The sequence below is a fragment of the Camelina sativa genome, chromosome 4, assembly GCF_030686135.1.
Source record: "Camelina sativa cultivar CO46 ecotype springtype chromosome 4, ASM3068613v1".
NCBI lineage: Eukaryota > Viridiplantae > Streptophyta > Magnoliopsida > Brassicales > Brassicaceae > Camelina > Camelina sativa.
In genome coordinates this window covers 19398449-19418165 of record NC_141883.1, presented here as the reverse complement: position 1 = coordinate 19418165, position 19717 = coordinate 19398449, and the positions used below count along the sequence as shown (strand labels likewise).

General features: G+C 37.2%; 4 protein-coding genes across 7 annotated transcripts; 2 read left to right on the top strand and 2 right to left on the bottom strand.

Annotated features, from left to right (window-relative positions):
• The first annotated feature begins 1320 nt into the window (after positions 1-1320).
• On the top strand, positions 1321-4108 carry LOC104780620 (protein EDS1B-like). Its single transcript, XM_087510354.1, has 3 exons — positions 1321-2149; positions 2230-2985; positions 3085-4108. Exons 1-3 carry the CDS (start codon positions 1832-1834, stop codon positions 3736-3738), a joined length of 1728 nt encoding a protein of 575 aa, XP_087366480.1. The 5' UTR covers positions 1321-1831; the 3' UTR covers positions 3739-4108.
• A 560-nt stretch (positions 4109-4668) lies between these two features.
• On the bottom strand, positions 4669-6434 carry LOC104780619 (uncharacterized). Its single transcript, XM_010505129.3, has 3 exons — positions 6084-6434; positions 5908-5974; positions 4669-5811 (listed from the first exon to the last, which is right to left on the bottom strand). The coding sequence occupies exons 1-3, from the start codon at positions 6156-6158 to the stop codon at positions 4949-4951; spliced, it is 1005 nt and encodes a 334-aa protein (XP_010503431.1). The 5' UTR covers positions 6159-6434; the 3' UTR covers positions 4669-4948.
• Positions 6435-7969: 1535 nt separating this feature from the next.
• On the bottom strand, positions 7970-10132 carry LOC104783886 (glutathione S-transferase T2-like). Its single transcript, XM_010508988.2, has 2 exons — positions 9316-10132; positions 7970-7986 (listed from the first exon to the last, which is right to left on the bottom strand). The coding sequence occupies exons 1-2, from the start codon at positions 10130-10132 to the stop codon at positions 7970-7972; spliced, it is 834 nt and encodes a 277-aa protein (XP_010507290.2).
• Positions 10133-13171: 3039 nt separating this feature from the next.
• LOC104780617 (uncharacterized) lies at positions 13172-19663 on the top strand. 4 transcript variants are annotated; one of them, XR_015596855.1, is made up of 5 exons: positions 13172-13919; positions 14202-14573; positions 14670-19003; positions 19105-19178; positions 19260-19663. XR_015596855.1 is itself a non-coding variant. In XM_087510350.1 (4 exons), exons 1-3 carry the CDS (start codon positions 13779-13781, stop codon positions 18966-18968), a joined length of 4812 nt encoding a protein of 1603 aa, XP_087366476.1. In that variant the 5' UTR covers positions 13304-13778; the 3' UTR covers positions 18969-19003; positions 19105-19663. The 4 variants fall into 4 exon arrangements, 2 of the variants coding, with proteins under 2 accessions (XP_087366476.1, XP_087366475.1); XR_015596854.1 differs by having other exon boundaries at positions 13310-13919; positions 14199-14573; XM_087510350.1 differs by having other exon boundaries at positions 13304-13919; positions 19105-19663.
• Positions 19664-19717: the final 54 nt, after the last annotated feature.

Below are 19717 nucleotides of genomic sequence, written 5' to 3'. Positions count from 1 at the left end.
TATGTATAATTAATATGTTCTTATAGTGTACTTATATTTCTATATATCATATGATTCATATTAAATAAATAATTATTAGTATATTTTATTATGTTTTAAAAATATTATAAACCAAGTAAGGATTTTGGTTTGAGAAGTTTCTAAACGCGTGGATCTAAAACCAAATAAGTATATGGATAAAATTGTCAATAATTGGGTGCATGTGTTGACTATGCTGGTAATTATGAATTTCACAAATTTGATGAGAAAAAAAATGATTTTTTTCTTGAAGTTTGATGGGTTAACAAGTTGTGTGGTAATCTAAAAAAAGGTTTTTCAGTGGAAGAATGTGAAGAAGTTGACGAGGAAGAAGAAGAAAAAGAGTATAACGAAGAATCAAACGGTAAAAGTTACGATGACAATTAACACAAAATTTGACAATGAAAATGACAAAAAAGAATATGAAGAATAAGGAAACATTGAATAAAAAACACGAAAACATAGGTGGTAACAATCAATTAAATATGAAAACGAGTTAAATTCATGATTATAAAATTGTTTCGTTTTTTCTGGTGGTCAAAGAAAATAGTTTAGGATATGTGAGGTTATCAGTTTGATTTGTCTTGCCTTGACGTCAAGTTAAATTTATGATTTTTCTTATCAGATTTGATTTTATAACACAACTGATTTTTATATTTTAAAAAATTGTGTATCTGAAATTTAATTTTTTTCCTTAGTACTAATTTTAATTTTTTTTATGAGATAATATTTTACTACCGTAATCAATCATATATAATTTTTATCAAAATATATCAAATAGCGTTCAAAACCTAGTTTTAAATAAAAGACCAAGAAGAAAATCCTAGTCTCCTAGACTTTCCATTGATCCATTCTATCCGAAAGCATAGATGGTTATGCAAATTCGGTTTAAACAAACCAAACTAAATTTTTACTACAAATGATCGCTAAAAAATAAAAATATCGATTGTAATATTAGTTCATAATTTTCTCTTCGATAATTTTAAATTTAACTGATTCAGTTATATAGAAATATAAAACGAATCGGATTTGTTTTGCTATATAAATCCTAACTCAAAATCGAACCGAATGAAATTTGATTACAGTCCGGTTCATGTAACTCTTATAATCAAAAGTTCAAAACTAGTCGAATGGGACACGTCTTGCTGAAACGCAAAACAGATAAGGCAAGAAGGTGTAGTGTAATTCGGTTTAATCTTCAGCTGAGAGAAATCGAACTGGTTCGATATCCGGTTTACTTCCGGATAAGATTATTTTAGAACTGAAGCTACAAAAACTAAACTCCAAGCGAATAGATTCCTCAACCAAAAAAGCAATAAAACAACAAATCGTTTTCCGACAAAAGTGAATATTACTGAGTTACTGCGAAATCTCAACCGAGACTGACGTCTGAAACAAGAATCCGAAGTCAAGAGACGAAGACTCCAAAGTCAAGCTACAAAAGTTTCCAAGCAAGAAACCAAACAGAGTAAAACTTTCCGACAAAATGTGAAATGTTTATGTCTCTTAATGAAAGTTTCTGCGAAACTCTCCAGACATGTCGGATGTACAGATCCATAAAACCCGACACGTGGACGGCTAAAATTCCTTGCTTTTCGTCATGGGTCTCCAATAGTGATAAGAGTTAACTTTAACAAATAGTACAGAGTAAAACATTTGTTTTGATATATTCCGATGGGTATTTTGGGTAATTACTCCCGTCTCTATCTCTGTAATAAATTAACAGAGGAGGAGGACTAAAGAAGCAAAGACGACGACTCAAAAGAGAAAGAGAGAAGAAAAAGTCCACAAAGAAAAGAGAGATTAGATCAAAATGGCCTTTGTAGCTCTTATGGGAATCAATGGTGATATAATCACCAAATCATGGATGGTGTCGAAGGGAGCTTACCAAACCGAGCACTATATCAAAGAAGAAGCCGGAGGAATCGTTTTTTTCGCCTTCCGACCATCTTTCACGGTGAAAGATTTGTTAGCTACGGGTAATAAATCTCCCTTTGGAGAAATCAAGATGAAGCGTGTTGAGTTTCCTTGTATGAGAAGCATCGGCAACAACGTTGACGCTACTGTTAACGAAGCTTTCCTCAAGAATCTTGAAGTCATCATTGGTCCAAGAACCTCATTTCATGCTTCTGTAAGTAAAAAAAAAAAACAGAAACCTTCTTAAAATGTGTTTTAATCGAAACGACTGTGTCTGAAACTTGCTTTCTTCAGGTGCAAAGAGCGGTTGATAGAGGACAAGAGATTGTGTTCACAGGACATTCTTCAGGAGGAGCAACTGCGATATTAGCAACTGTTTGGTATTTGGAGAAATACTTAATACGCAATCCGAGTGTTGTCCGTGAGCCTCGTTGTGTGACATTTGGAGCTCCTTTGGTTGGTGACTATATCTTCAAGCACGCACTTGGGAGAGAGAACTGGAGCCGGTTCTTCGTGAACTTTGTCACAAGATTCGATATCGTCCCTCGGATCATGCTTGCTCGGAAGGCATCCATAGAGAAAACACTGCCTTGTGTTCTTGGCCAATTGGATCCTACAAGAGTTTCTTCAACTCAAGAGGACGACGAGGAAATAACAGAGTTTTACAAAACGGTGATGCGAGACACATCAACTGTTGCGTACCAAGCTGTGAATCAGTTGATTGGAAACGGTCAAGCGTTTTTAGAAACTCTTTCTAGTTTTCTTGAGCTAAGTCCTTATAGACCAGTAGGCACTTTTGTCTTCTCTACAGAGAAAAGATTGGTTGTAGTGAACAACTCAGACGCCAATCTTCAAATGTTGTTTTACACTTCTCAGTGTAGCGACGAACAAGAATGGTCTCTGATTCCATTTCGAAGCATTACAGATCACCATGGCTATGAGGGACTGGTACAATCAATTGGGATTAAGTTGCTTAATCACTTGGATCTACATAACCTGCTTCTGGATGGAGAAAACTCTATAGGCTCTGCGCTCAATGACCTTGGAGTGGTAAAATCTTACTCTCTTTTCAATTTGTGCAGCTTCATAACTCTGTCCTTGCATGTTTTTGCTATCATTTACACCATTCATATTTCCTTTTTTTTGCAGAGCACAAGAGCCAAACAATGCATTCATGCTGCATTAGAGGCTGAGAAGCAACGGGAAGAAAATCAGAAGAAGATAGATGCCAAAAGAGATAAAATTCTTGATAGACTAACTTGGATAACGGGTGAGTACAAGCCGAAGTGTCAAGCTCATAAAAACGGGTATTACGATTCCTTCAAAGTTTCAAATGAAGAGAATGACTTCAAAGCAAACGTCAAGAGAGCGGAGTTAGCCGGTATTTTTGACGAAGGGCTTGGTTTGGTGAAGAAAGATCATCTTCCAGATGGATTCGAGGGGAGGGAAGACTGGATCAGTTTAGCTACTCAATACCGCAGATTAACTGAACCTCTTGATATTTCAAACTACCATAGACATCTCAAGAACGAAGACACAGGGCCGTACATGGTAAGAGGAAGACCAAGCCGTTACATATACGCTCAGAGAGGGTACGAACATTATAAATCGAAGGCAACAGGCAAGTTAGCAAAAGATGTGCTTTGGAGCAAGGTAAATGATCTTAACTTAGGGTTACAACCCGAAGAAATACAAGAGATGCTAAAGATATCAGGATCAGAGTGCGGATCATGCTTTTGGGCTGAGGTCGAAGAACTCAAGGGAAAGCCATATGAGGAAGTTAAGGCAAGAGTTAAGACATGAGAAGGGTTGCTTGACGGATGGATCACAGAAGGAGAAGTAGATGATAAGGATATATTTCTGGAGGGTTCGACATTTAGAAAGTGGTGGACTACACTTCCCGAGAGTCACAAATTCCAATCACCGCTGCAAAGGCATATGATGGATGAAACAAGAGCTACCTGAACCTTGAGTGGTCGATTATTTAAGCTATTGGAGCACTGGCTAGTCTGGCTTCTTAATTTGTGCAATAAGAATTGTAATAGCTCTCTGTTATATTGTTTATCAATCTGGTTTCCTCTTAAGGATGATCTTAGGATAAGAAACATGTTTTATGATCATTGTGAAGTACTGTAATAGTTCTCTATTCTAATGCCAAATTTGGTTTCCACTTTACAATGATCTTAAAAATAAATACATTACTCTAAAGCCTAAACTAAAGCCATCTCAAATAGCATGAACCAGCAACAAAAACAATATTTTTTAGCGTTGACAGTAGGGAGATATACAGTGAAAGAGGACCAGAATGTCATCAGAATGGAGCCTGAGGTTACTCAAATTAGTTAAATCGTTGCTAACCTCTAAACAATTGGCTGTGCAAACGCTCCAAGTTCTAGCTACAACATAACCAAATAGATTCCTGTAAGATTTGCGTACCACCAGAATTCAGCATTGATATAATCAACTCAAGGATGCATACCATATAGCTAAGAAGGAAGTAAAGTAATCAAAAACAGAATCAGACCATATAAATAATCTTCATCTCTTTCTCTTTTTAGTAGAGCCGGATGTCAATTTTTATATAACCAAACTTGACTTTCAGGCAGCTGTCTTCAGTCGCTCAACAAAGAATCAAGTAGGAAGATATAACATTTATGGTCCACTATAAAATAACAGAAGGTATAAAATGATACCTTTAGAATATTACAGATAAGCAAGGTTTCTCGGAGGCAATGAGAAAGAGACTTATTGCAACTTTATGTATTTAAAATCCGTGTCCCACCTTATGTACTCACACACAACTCTACATAACCACCACCACATGTTTTAGACGAAGAAGAGTCATTGACATAGAAGAACATAGAACATAGTTCTCAGTTGCCAAAAGACAAATCCTATACCCATATCTAAAGAGTTTTTAAGACAGGTGAAAAACGTAGTAACATGCGAGGAAAATAAGAAGAAGAGAGAAAAACAAACAGACACGTGCCGAGAAAACGCCACATCCTTTTCTTCATGACCTGCAAAACATGCTAGACGAACGAGCAAGCCGAATAGTCAGACCACCACCTTGAACACTAGCCTCAACCTTGATAGTGTTCCTTTCATATGGCTTTCTGCAACCAGGACAACGCCCATCTCCATCGCAAATCGTCTTGTGGCAGAAAAGGCAAAGCCGGAACCCACAAGGACATGGTAAGAAGTTTGAATCTGTCAAGTCCAGATCTTCGTAACAAATGGGACAAGAAGATGGCACTGTCACAGAACTAAAATGCAAATTCATAACAGGAAAACTACGCTGCTTTTCCAGATTAGGCAGACCCTGAGGACGTAGCTTATCGTCTGGCCTCCACGCCTGGTTACTCTTTTGCTTCCTCGACATTGTTCTCGAACAATCCGGGTTCTCTTTTGCATCCCTTACAGCCACATCAGATCCATCCCTCGGCAAAGCTGATTTCTTGATGATACTCTCACCCTCTTCACAAGACTCAAGATGATTCTCTTTCTCATGCTTCTTCTCATCATCAGCTGCTAAAGCGTCAGCAATAGCCTCCCAATCATCCAAACAATCATCAGCATCATCCTCTTCTTCTGTTATATTACCAGAGCAAGAGCCACCACTTCCACTGCTGCTACTGCTGCTAAAATTAGGAATCGAATTCATGCCACTCAGGATACTGTTAGGGCTATTAGAAAGCGACTCAATAAAGCTCTCATGACGATGCTGTGTTCCACTGTTATGATTCTCTTCTTCTCTATCTCTACCCTGCACATCAAAATTCTCAACCGGTCGATCTCTCTGAACAGGCTTCTCACTCCTAATTCTTCGATTGGAATCTGTTTCCTCCTTATCCCCTTTGTTATTAATCATCGCAACTAATAAAAAAAAAAAAAAAACCCAAATCAAATTCGAAGAAACTAAAGCAAACCATGTAAAAAGATTAGATCTTTTTTGAATTAAAGATAATTTACCTTGAGAAAGCCATTGCTCACGACGAAGACCTAGCTTGCTCTGTTTCAATTTCGCCGACCTGTTCGTCTGCAACCCCCCCCAAAAATGCAAACCCCAAAGTACAAAGATTCAAATTTGAAGATAGAAATGAGATTTGAGAAAAGATTCAAAGAGATTTACATTTAAAGAAACATACCCTTTTCTTTTTTCCGAAATCCCTGGCGCTAGGAGCTGCAGTAGCAGAAGCGTTGGTGATCGAATCAGAAATCATGGTGATTTTCACAGATGATTTGGATTTCCGAAACCACAACAAAATCCAATAAACAAGAATTTACGAAAAATCACAAAATGAAGATTTCTCAAAAACCCTAAATTCAGATTTGTTCGCGAGAGAGAGAAGAAACGTGCGATTTTTTTATTTCTTTGTTGGTTGTGTCTGTAAGAAGAGAAAGAAAAAGAGAGAGAGATAGAGATAAAATATAAGGGGATAACGGAAACTCCTCTTCTCCGCTCAGAACTTTCCTCGTGACTAAAGTACCCTTTATTTTGACTTTTGTACACGCGTTAACGTAAGGGTGTTTTTGTCATTGTGTTAGTTACACACGTGTGAGTTGCTTCTGTTCATTTTAAAAAACGGTGGCGTACGGTGGACTACACGTGAGTAAAGTTCATATGATTCACACATTAAGTACAGTACATATCAAAAAGCTTCTAGATCAATCAGTTAGGTTTCTTCTGGTTACAAAACTTACAATTTTACACAACATAAACATTATATAAAATCAAAACCACAAAGTCCAAGTTGTGTTTTCTTTTTTGGATGATCAATCAAATATCTTTTTCCTAATCTTTGATGACGTGAAGCATCTCAAGAACATCAAAACATGAAATTAGCCATGTAAAAATAGTTGATTAAAAACTGATTTTAGGAGCTAGAGTTGAACTCCATTTAAGTAAAGTTTTTAAACAAGTCATAATTTTAACTTATAGCATTTTGAACAATTAATAGTAAGTTTTTTAACCAAGTCAGAATTAATCCTACTATATTAATTAAGAAGTACAAATATGAAATCAACCTTAAAATATGTAAAAAATTACATTCAATTACCATTAGAAAAAATTAATTAAGCTTAATTAACTAATTTAAATAAATACAATTAATTAAAAATAAAAATACTTACAGATCAAATATTAAAAAATCTAAAAATATCTAAAAATATATTTTCTCTCGCTAATAAATTATGGACGAAATTACTAATTATTTTTTTAAAAATATATAAACCAATCAGAATTTTAAAAACTAAGATTTTATATCCAAATTTATAATACAATTATTTTTAATAACTAAATTCGAAGATTCTCCTATCATCTTTATTTTATTTTATTTACAAACTGTTTGGAATAATCATTTTGATTTTGTATACAAAATATATATATATATATTTAAATAAAACACTAATTTTTATTATTATATTATAATTTTTTTTAAAAATGTTGGTCTGTGCTTAAAGCACGGGATATATCCTAGTTAAAAGTATAGGAAAACTCATCAAGCAAATTAACAAATTAAATTAACTTGCAACAAAAATTATGATTAACAGAATAAGAAAAAGTTTTATCCGTAGCACCAATAAATTAACGGAGTATTATTATACATCTATATAGTTTGAAGTTATCATCGCAAATGCGCAGGATGATGACAATCGATTTTCCAAAATAACATGTACGTAACTTGTAGTGGTGGTCAATATTATGTAACTTGTAATGGTGAATCAATAAATTATAAATACACTTTAGAGCTAGATAACTTCAATCAATGAACCATTCAAGATAATGATATATCATGTGCATTAAGAGATGTCAATGGACCTAATTGGCAAAAAAAAAGAAAAAAAAAAGAGTATTATAAGCTAGTACTGTTTAAGATTTACATATAATACAAGGATATAAATTTACTCCTTCAAGCAAGTGCAACAATTCCAAAGTCACAAAGACAGATTATCAGCATGATGAAGAGCTGAAACATGTGGAATGTTTCTTTTATTTCCAAAATTGTCCAAAAAGAACTAAGCTTTTATGACTTTATAAAGCTAACAACACTGTTCAATATGAAATCAGGAAAATAAAAACTGAATTTAAAGAATAAGTCTCGAAATAAACAAACCAACACAATGGTTCAACAAACAAAAAAAAAGTGAAGTTGTGTAGAATCTCTGACTTCAGTCTTAACACAAACAAACAAATACCCACAGAAAAATATTCGGGAATCTATAACTGATAAAGAGAGCAAAGACACGAATCAGTGAAAAAGACTTTTATTATGGATCAGAGAGATAAAACAGAGTTGTGATACGTTATTTCACATCAAATGCAGTTCTCGTGTGCAAAAGGTAAAGCCACACTCTCTCCAGATGAGAGAGAGTTTTTCTCATTAAATCGAATAAAAAAGTATGTTTGTTTTACTGCAAAACTCGAGGTTAATACAAAAAGCAAACGTACAAGCTACTATATCTGTGCCACAATAATTAATATTTTGTAAACTTCAAAAAGTAATTATTGAAAATATTTAAAATTTTAAATTGTTATTGGTTTAAAATTAAATAATATTTTTTTAGTTAAAGAAAAAAATATATTTAAACTCAGTAATCATTGTTTTTTTAAAATGTGTAAAAAATTCTAACTTCAATCTTTTAGGGATTGAGGAAGTATTTTTGTAGTTGTACCTTTTTTTTTTTGTTGTTGGATAACTGTTTAAAAATTCTCGTACCAATTATATTCCGTAATATCACTAGGTTCATGACTAATTCCTTTGAAAAATCAATCATCCGATTAGTTTCTGTCTAATCCGATTACTCTCCATTTAATTTTGTGTATATCAATTATTTTTAATGTCAAATATAAATCATCTTTTTTGTTATTTAGACAATTAGATTAAGACTTCGTGATATTGTACAATAACTAAACTATAATCTTTTAATGAAAATCATAAAATTTTGTTTTGAAATTTTAGTTTTATTTGTTTACCGTAACTTAAAAAACAATACTATACATATATTTAATGTTATATTTTTCATAAATTTAATAAAATAATTCTAAAACTAATCCTCGATTAACTCCGTTTAATCTCTGATTTTCTTGCTAGGCGCTAGACCCATCTCAGACCATGTGCATTGGTTGGAACAAAATTTTGGTCCCTCAAATATATTAATCTTATTTTGAGAGTTTCTTAAGTTTGGTATGAGCATTGGTGTTCCTCACAGTTGCTCTCCTAGAAAAAATAATAATATTTTTAATTTTAAAAAGTAATTATTTAAATTAATAAGTAAAAACATATTAAAGTTTTAATTAAAATAAAACATATAACAATGACATTAAAAACATAAGAAAATTACAAAATTACAAAAACTTGAAAAAAAAACAAAACAAACAAGCTTCTGGTTTAGTAAGGAGTGTGTCTAGTATGGCAAGCTTCTGTAGCTTCTCTTTTTCAGCCATATCCACCCTCTTTACTTCCCACATGCTCGTGTACTCAGCAAGAGCCTTTCCCTGAGCTTTCTTCCTGTCAGCCTTAGCAGCCTTGACACCTTGAGGCCTTATCTTGGAGTCTTGTTCAGTGTGGGTTCCCTCGGATTGTGAAACTGCATCAACTGGTTTCCTCTTTGTTCTGACTGACGGTGAAGGTGTGTTAATCGCGTTTTGGTTAAGGAATTTCTGCTCATACCTTAACAAACACCAGCAATGCTCCATTGTAAACTTCGTCTTATAGTCAGAGAAGTAGATGTCGTGAGCCACCTTCAGCACATCGTTCTCAGAGTGTCCACTACTGTTTTGTCTCTCTGCAGCTGCATAAGCCCCGCAGAACTTGTTTGTGGACTCATTGATCTTGAACCACCTCTGCTTACAGTTGATGTTCACACCCTGTTCACCATTGGCTATCGCATGAGGAGACTCTGCATAGTATTTTTGAACCCTTTGCCAAAAGCTTCCTCCCTTTTGTTGATTTGCAATGATCGGGTCCTTTGAAGTGTTCAGCCACGCACTTATTAGTATTTCATCGTCAACCGGATTCCATTTCTTCCTATCCTTCTTGACAGGTGTCTCTTGAGAAAGAGGTTCATCCTGGGATTGTTGAGAGCTCCAAGTAGGTATTTCATAAGCACCGTCTTGGTTAAGAGCTTCTCCTTGACTGTTGAGAAGCTCTAAATAACTAGAAGACGACTGACAGAATGTATTGTAAGAAGTCATAGGAAGACGAGTTTAAGATGATGAGAAAAAGAGTGTACGAAAGAGGAAAAGAGTGTACCAAAGAGGAAAAGAGTTTAAGAAGATGAGGAAAAGAGTGTACCAAAGAGAGATAGAAGTTTAAGATGAGGAACATAAATCGTTCTCAAAGAAAAGAGATAGAAGATGATGGAGACAGAAGAGAGATAGAAGATGATGGAGAAAAATTGAAGGCTGGTTGGTGTTTAAAAGGTGAAACCGTTCTCAAGTAATAACTTAACAATCATAATGATCTATCCACCAACTACCTAAGTCTAATCATAATTTATGACAACTTATAAAAAACCAAAGCATTATACTATCCCATTAAATTCATAGAGGAGATGGTTTAAGCCAAACATTATAGCCTTTAACTCTGTTTTTTTAGTAAGAATAGAGTTTTTCTAAAGAGTTTTACATTTTTAAAACTAAGTTATAAAAAACTTCCGGTTTTATATATGTTAGTTTTGCATTAATCTTTGAGTTTTAACATAGATCATCACCACTAATATTCGCTCCCTTTTATCAGACTTCAATCATCAACTACACTATCCTTTATACTAGCAAGCTGTTTACCAATCATATTAACTTGTTTATCAAATCAATTTATGATACCACAACAAAGACCACAACAAAGACCACTACAAACACCACTACGAAAACCACTAAAAAAACCACTACAAAGACAACCACAACGACCACTACAAAGACAACCACAGCAATTACAAAACCGAGTCCACCAAACAACAATATATGGACATATCTGTAGCTAAAGGAATCGATTATTTACCTCTTACTCGATGATTGTTGCTACTGCTTCCCGTTATGTGTGGCTTTCTTCAGGTGACGCTGAGGAAACTCATGAAAAACAAACAATTGCAAGGTTATACTCGGTTTAGCATAAAAGAATCCACATAATCAATACAAACTGACAACAATCTTAACAGACAAAGCCATAAACTCGGACAGTCAACTAGCTAAACCCATAAACATAAACCAAAAACCTAATTATAACAAAAAATGACACACTCGACCATCGATACCCAAAACATAATCCAATACCCTAAATCGAAACAAAAATCAGAGAGAACATATATCTAAAAACACATAGTAAACTATCCAAACAATTTCCCAAAACTCTAAATCGCGAATACATCATAAACCCTAAATCGAATCCCACAAAGAATTTCCCTAATCTATCGAATCCCACAAACAATTTCCCTAATCTATCGAATCCCCCAAACAATTTCTCTTAACCCTAAATCGAGAATACATCATAAAAACCCTAAATCTAGAATACATCAAAATCGGATTCGAATTTACAACACAAACCTCTTACAATTGGAAACGGCGGATATTTTGGAAGATGATACAACAGATATGCCTTCGCGTTACAAAATCTTCACTTTGATGGAGGCGATCGCCCTTTGCAAAAAAAATCGCCGTCGCGATACAGAAAGAGTGAAGAGAGAGAGTTCGAGAGAAAAAATGAAACGATACATCGAGTTTTTTTCTCTCACCCTACCCATAAAACAACAACCTATTACAGAAAAACACGTGTTATGAGGGACGCATAAAAAATGTCCCGTTTATAGGAACGTATCTTTCATTTTTCTATGACTTTGATTTAAATTAATCCTTTTAATTATGTAGGACGGACGAAGGACGGACCAATGCCCATGCTCTCAACTGCCCGACTACTGTCCAACGATTTCTTAAGCAAGAGTTTGTACATATCTTTTTCTTAGTCAATGAATGGTCAATTTGTTCAAATAATTTTACATTGTCATAAGTCTCAACTAAGCAGTTTGCTTATATATTTAACTTAATTAATTGATAATCAATATAAAATGCATATGTAACTAATGTATTTTTGTAACTCAAAATCGTCAAATTAATATTCTTACCATTCTAATGATGTTTTTTTTTTTGTTAATCGGTTTATCTCTCGATTGGGTCAAATATCATAGATCAATCGTTGACATGTCACACACTTTGCTACTAAAATGCCTACAATGGTACGAAAATGTCCAAATCATGATCAAATTAATCAAACCGGTTGTGGTTAAAAACACAACACATGCTTATAGATACATATTCCATATACTAACAACTCATAATGAGTAATGTGCAATGTTAGAAAGTATGGTTCGTTTTCAAAATCCACCTAACGGTTGGAATAACCCGAAATGTACATATGAGTAGTTTCCTATCTATATATAGAGCGACATGCATAATCTTTGATTGTGACACTTATAAAGTAATGATATAGAGCAAAATAAAGGTTGGTGTCCTCGGTAATATTTCTTTGTTATTGCAACTCTGTGTTTTGTTTGTCTAATGAAAGTGATGTTTAAACGAGACTTCAATTAAGGGAAAACATACAAATTATATATTCCATCTGTTGGTCTTAACATATCAATCATATTAAACCAAATTAGTCTTAACCTCTTAGGGTGATTGGGATGGTTTGTGGATTAGTGTACTTATTAGATCATGAATTACAAATATGTTATTCGTTTTTGTGGATTCAATTGCTGACTTTAAAATTAAGGCATATGTAATAATTAGTTAATTACTGATTTATAATAACGATACAAAAAATGAGTAAAAATAATTTCTACTAATATTTGGCTGATACCTATTCATACATGATTATACTTCGAACAAACTACATCTTTTAGCACTAAGATTACAAACACACAAATCAAAATCTATCTATATAGTTATTTGTCTAATTTATGTGTAGTTGAGAAATGATTATGAGTGGTTGAGACATTAACTAACCAAGTTGTACCGATAAATTAGTCATCACCACAGTATGATACACACAAAACAGTGACTGACTATACATTATCCATCCATAATAAACAATGCCTTAAACCGGATTGAGAAGAAATTAAATCGAACAGAAAAATTTCTATGATACATTTTTTCTTGGTTTATTCCGGTTCTGCAAACCGACTTGCCTAGGATCAATTTTTTATTTTTTATTTTAAAACAGAGAAATAAAGTCAAAGGGCTAAGGAAACGTGGTCAAACCGTCCGTCACTCACCCACCTCTTAATCGCTCCAGTCCCTATGTCACCTGAAAAAGATTGGAGATGACGTCACGCACATATTGTTTTATCATTTAAGTCACGGCACTGTCACGTTATCTTTGCCCCTTTCCACAACTCCTCCCCCCTCTCTCTAACCCGACCCGATCCGCCCGAACTCTCCCAAGTCACCTTTCCCCTCTCTCTCTCTCTCTTCGATTTATTTTGCTGGTGTTTTTTGTTCGCTTACGCGATTTCGCGAAAAGGAAAAAAAATCCGTATAGCTGGATCGTAACAAGGGGCTGATTCGATTACTCGCTTGGTTGCTACTGTCTGTTTTTGGATCTGTGTTGTTGTGTTCGGATCGGGAATTGAAGAAAAAAAAAACCCTAGAGATTTGATCCATTTCGTCGCGAAATTAGGGTTTTGTTTTTAATTTCTCTGTGTCGCCGTTGGGGTTTTTTTTCCTGTGGATCTAAAGGTATCGAATATTTTGGTCTGGGGATAAGGGAAATTTTGGGGGATTTTGTTCCGCTGAGGAAGGAGAGTTGTGTATTGATGTTGTTGTTCGAAGGAGAAGATGATAGAAGGCTATGCATGGGAGGGTTTGTGAGCGGAGGCACAAAAGTCGTCGTCGGCACATGTTGATATCTTCCTCGCGTGTAATTGCGTGTGTGGAAGGTGGTGGTTCTTCTTCTTGTTTGTCCTTATCTTCATCTACCTCGTTTTCTAAGGTAAATTCCAATTCGATTTCGATTCTTTCCCAGCCGCTCAGTTTTTCGTGTTTTTGGTGGATGGGTTTTCGCCCTGAGTGTTGAAATTTTGATTGTAGTTTGGGATTCTAGTGATGGATTCGAGGAAATGAGTGTTTTTTTTTTATTCTTTACCAGTTTCTAGCCTAATTGAATTACGAATTGATCACATCAGTCTCTTGATTTAGGGCTTCTTGGATGCTTTTTTTTTGGTTGGCTCTTCGACTTATAGTTTTGTTTTGTGTGTTTTGCTGTCACTAGCAGGACGGGCGCAAAATTAGCGTTGGTGACTGTGCTCTTTTTAAGCCACCACAGGATTGTCCACCGTTCATTGGGATAATTCGCTTGATCATTGCTGAGAAAGAAGATAAGTTGAAGTTGGGTGTTAATTGGCTTTATCGACCAACGGAATTAAAACTTGGCAAAGGCATCCTTCTTGAGGCTGAGCCCAACGAACTCTTTTATTCCTTTCACGAGGATAATATACCTGCTGCTTCCTTACTACATCCTTGTAAAGTTTCCTTCCTTCCAAGAGGTGTTGAACTGCCTTCTGGTATCTGCTCGTTTGTCTGTCGGCGAGTTTACGACGTTACAAACGAGCGCTTATGGTGGCTGACTGATCAAGACTATATTGATGTGAGATTATAATTCATCCACAAAACTGCCTTCTTCTGTTTGGATTTTTGATCTTCTCTGGTAACTAAGGCATTTTTTTTTTTTTTCACTTTGCAGGATCGACAACTAGAAGTAGACAAGTTATTGTGTAAGACTCGTTCAGAAATGCATACAACATTACAACAGGGTGGTCGTTCTCCCAAGTCCATGAATAGTCCAACAACATCACAAGCGAAAGATGGCATCCAGAATAATAACTCTTTTCTCTCTCAGGGTAAGGGAAGGAAAAGAGAGCGTATGGATCATGGTTCCGAGTCTGTTAAACGTGAACGTTCTTCCCGGGTAGATGACAGTGGTTCCGGTCCTCTCAGAACAGAAAGCGGTTTAAAGTCTGAGATTTCAAAATTTACGGAGAAAGGTGGTCTGGTGGATTCTGAAGGAGTTGAAAAATTGGTGCAGCTTATGCTGCCTGAGAGGAATGAGAAGAAAATAGACTTAGTTGGCCGTGCGATTCTTGCAGGGGTTGTAGCGGCAACAGACAAGTTTGATTGCCTTAGTCGTTTTGTCCAGCTCAGGGGATTACCCGTGTTTGATGAGTGGCTGCAGGAAGTTCATAAAGGGAAAGTTGGGGATGGGGGGAGTCCCAAAGACGGTGATAGGTTAGTAGACGATTTCCTCCTAGTCTTACTTCGCGCTCTTGACAAGCTACCTGTGAATCTCAATGCACTTCAGACTTGTAACATTGGAAAGTCCGTTAATCATCTACGGTCACATAAAAATTCGGAGATTGGGAAAAAAGCAAGGAGCTTGGTCGACACATGGAAGAAACGAGTTGAGGCAGAAATGGATGCTAAGTCTGGATCCAACCAAGGTGTATCTTGGCCTGGAAGTGGAAGACTGACTCATGGGGGAAGGCATTCAGGTGGTTCCGGGGAGGGAAACAAGACATCTTCATCACATCTACATGCTTCTAAGTCAGTCTCGGTCAAACAACAGGTGGAAAGCAACCTGAAGTGTGTAGCCACGTCGCCAGGCTCTACGAGATCAGCCCCATCTCCGGGATCAGGTGGTACTGTTTCTAAAGATGGACAGCATCGAAATGCTGGTGCTGGTGGTGTATCTGAAGTCCTAGCTGCAGTAAAGGATGAGAAAAGTAGCAGCTCCAGTCAGTCCCACAATAATAGCCAGTCTTGCTCGAGCGAGCATGCTAAAACAGGCAATTTATCTGGAAAAGAGGATGCAAGGAGCTCAACTGCTGGTTCAACTGTGAAGAAGTGCTCCAGTGGCTCTTCAAGGCATCGGAAATCAAACAATGTGTTTCAAGTATCATCTTCGTCAGCTTCCCCTAGGGAAGTTGGTTTAAATCGAACCTTCTCATCACAAAGGAATGTCCCTTCTGAGAAAATTTCTCAATCAAGTTTGACATCTGAAAAGATTCTTGAGGTTCCTCTGACTGAGGGTTGCAGTAATAAATTGATTGTTAAGCTGCCAAATCGGGGTCGCAGCCCTGCTCAAAGTGTGAGTGGAGGCTCTTTAGAGGACCCTGCTCCGGTCAATAGCCGAGCTTCTTCTCCTTTGCATGCGGGGAAGCAGGAACTGTGTGAAAATAATGTGAGAGAAAAAAATCATTCTTGTCGACCTAATGTGAGCTCTGTCTTGAATGCGGAGTCTTGGCAAAGCAATGAATTAAAAGATATCTCGCAAGAGGCAGCTGGTTCACCACTTGTTGCTGGTGATGACCGCGGCAGGGCTCCTAAAGATTCTGATAAAGCAGCTGGAAATGTTAAAGGCACATCTTCCTTAGGAAATGAGTTCAAATCTGGAGAAAGGCATGGCGGAACACTCAGTTCAATGAATGCTTTGATTGAAAGTTGTGTAAGATACTCCGAGACAAATGCCTCTTTGGCTGGTTCAGATGATGTTGGAATGAATCTTCTTGCTAGTGTAGCTGCTGATGAGATGTCTAAATCGCCTGTCGCATCACCCCCAGTATCTCAGCCATCAAATTCCTTTATGAATGAAAATTCTACTGTAGGGAATGATGCGAAGCTAATTACTTCGGATGGTTTTCCGCACGAGCAACATCAAGGTGAGCAACATGTTAGCAGTAGTGGCACACCGTTGGTGGAGTCAGAGATAAAAAATGAATCTACGACTGGAGATCTTGATAAGAGCTCAAATTCAGAGACCGAAGATCTACAAAGGTTGGTGGATCAGCGCCTAGAGAGCAATGACAATTCAGATGATGTCGTTGCTTCCCCTGCTTTACCCACAAACGCCATCAAGGAAAAGATTTTGGATGATAGTGACTCTGTGGAAGTAAAGGATAGGAAGGCTGATGTTAAATCAGAGGCAGATAACTCATCAGGCTCAACGAAAAGAGTAGCAAGCTCAATGATAACTGAATGTAGAGATATTAGTCAAAAGGTAGATTCTGTGGCTGTTGAACACGCTCCCTTTGTCGGTGTTGATGATGATAAGAAAGTAGAGAAACCCCCAACGGTGTTGAGTTCTGAGCTAGTTAAAAAAGTGGAAGATGTACCAGTCTCTCCTGGGATTTCAAGGGGTATGGATGCAGTAAGCACTGATAGACCTGGAACTGAAACGGTCAATAATATGGCAGTTAATCAGATAGACCAAAAAGATATAAAGAAGATTAAGCAGGATTGTGATGCTTCTGGGGCTGCTATAAAGGATGCCGCAGCTGGTTTGGACTCATCTGTAACTAAAGGTAAAGTTGAGCCCGTGGAGGGGAATCAAGAAAATATTGAAGTAAAGGAACGGTGCTCAGGGTTAAGAGCTACTCCAGGAGTATCACCGAAAGATGCAGAGGATCTTAAGAGACCGAACGGGCCTAAAACCAGTGATGCTGATGGAGATGAAGCAGAGGAGTGTACGTCTGCTGCCGGAGATGCTTCTTCCGTTTCAGCCGCAGCTTCAGCTGGATCAGAGATGGATGCCAGAGTTGAGTTTGATCTAAATGAAGGTTTTGATGGAGACGATGCAAAACAGGGGGATTCAAATAACTTCTCTGGATCTGTATTTTTGACGCCAACTCCTCTACAACCAGTTAATACCTTACGGTTGCCGGTGGCTCCTATATCTAGTGGATTTCCTGCATCCATTACTGTTGCTGCTGCTGCAAAAGGTCCGTTTGTTCCACCTGACGATCTGTTGAGAAATAAAGGGGCTGTTGGTTGGAGAGGATCTGCTGCCACTAGTGCCTTCCGCCCAGCTGAGCCAAGAAAAGCTCAGGATGTGTCACTGAGCATTAACAACACCTCTACATCTGATGCTTCTACATCTGCTGGCAAACAGACAAGAACGTTTTTGGATTTTGACTTGAATGTACCTGATGAGAGAGTCCTTGAAGATTTGGCTTCTCAAAGATCTGGAAATGCCACAAATTGTACATCTGGTATCACCAATAGTTTTGACCGAGTACGTTCTGGGGTCATGGGTTCAGCGCTTGATCATTCTTCTGGGGGCCTTGATCTTGATCTAAACAAAGTTGATGATTCAACTGATATGAACAACTACACAATGAGCAGTAGTCATCGGCCAGAGTCATCTTTTCAGCAGGTTAAATTATCATCGACTGGTGGTCGTAGAGATTTCGATTTAAATGATGGACCTGCAGGTGATGATTCGGCTGTTGAGTCATCTATGGTTCTAAATCAACATTCACGAAGTGGCTTGCCATCACATCCATCTCTCTCTGGAATACGAGTGAATGGTGAAAATATGGCTAATTTCTCATCTTGGTTTCCTGCTGCTAATGCTTATTCAGCAGTGAGCATTCCTCCGATCATGCCTGAGAGAGGTGATCAGCCTTTTCCAATGATTGCCAATCGTGGACCACAGAGAATGTTGGGTCCTACTACTAGTGTTTCCTCATTTAACCCTGAAGGGTACAGGGGTCCGGTTTTGTCGTCATCTCCAGCCATGCCCTTTCCGTCCACAACGTTCCAGTATCCTGTCTTTCCTTTTGGAAACAGCTTCCCCATTACCTCAACAAATTTCTCTGGTGCCTCTACAGCACAGATGGATTCTTCTTCAAGTGGGAGAGCTTGCTTCCCTGGTGTCAATTCTCAAATATTGGGTCCTGGAGTTCCAGTTCCGTCTAATTACCCAAGACCTTATATCGTTGGCCTCCCAAATGGTGGTAGCAATGGCGGAGTTTTGGACAATAGCGCGAAATGGTTTAGCTCAGGACTTGACTTAAATTCTGGTCCTGGAGGTCATGAAACGGAGGGAAGAGATGAATCATCACTTGTGGCAAGGCAATTATCCTCATCTGCTTCCTTACCATTGAAGGAGGATCAAGCAAGAATGTATCAAATGTCGGGTGGTGTTCTGAAGAGGAAAGAACCGGAAGGAGGATGGGATGGATATAGGCAGTCCTCTTGGCAATAACAATAGCGCAGAATCTCAGTAGGCCACATGAGCTTGTAAGCCCACGAAATCCACAAATCTTACTGTTTCATGACCGCACTTTTTATTTCGCTCTTCCTAATGTTCCAATTACTTTTTTTTTTTTTTTTTACTGTAGTTACTACGGGATGGACTGATTGTGATGCCACAAGGCTTCATTGGCTGGCTTGCTCTGTTTAAGATGAGGAATGGGTGAGTCAATTTGCGACTTCGCAGTGGTCTCAACCTTTTTAAGAACACAAAACCTGACCTCTTGGTTTCATCATCATGTAGATCTTCCGAAAATATTCCCAAATTCACTTGCGTGGCCATTCTCTTTCAGAAAGAGTCATCAACAAGGTTCTCAGCGAGAGACCCGCATTACCTCCTGCCCACAAAGAGTTTTAATAGGTGAAACACACTTTTTGGTCATTCTTTTTAACATGCATGTGTGTATCTCTATACACCGGCACAAAAGAGTAGAGAGATAAAACAAATGTTGGTGGCTTTGAGTGTGTTTTAACTTGTGATAATACAAGTCTTTGGCATTGTGGCTTTACATATATGTTCTGCGTTAGGTGGTGGGATTGTATTATAGACACAACAAGATTAGTTACTTCTTTTTTTGTTTCTTTTCAGTTTGTAGATTTATTACTTGTGCTAGTTCTGTTTGAAATTTACATGCTTCTTCTTTGTCACGCTTTTGTCTATTGGTCTCGAATTCATAATAAAACAAGGATTTAACCTTCGTC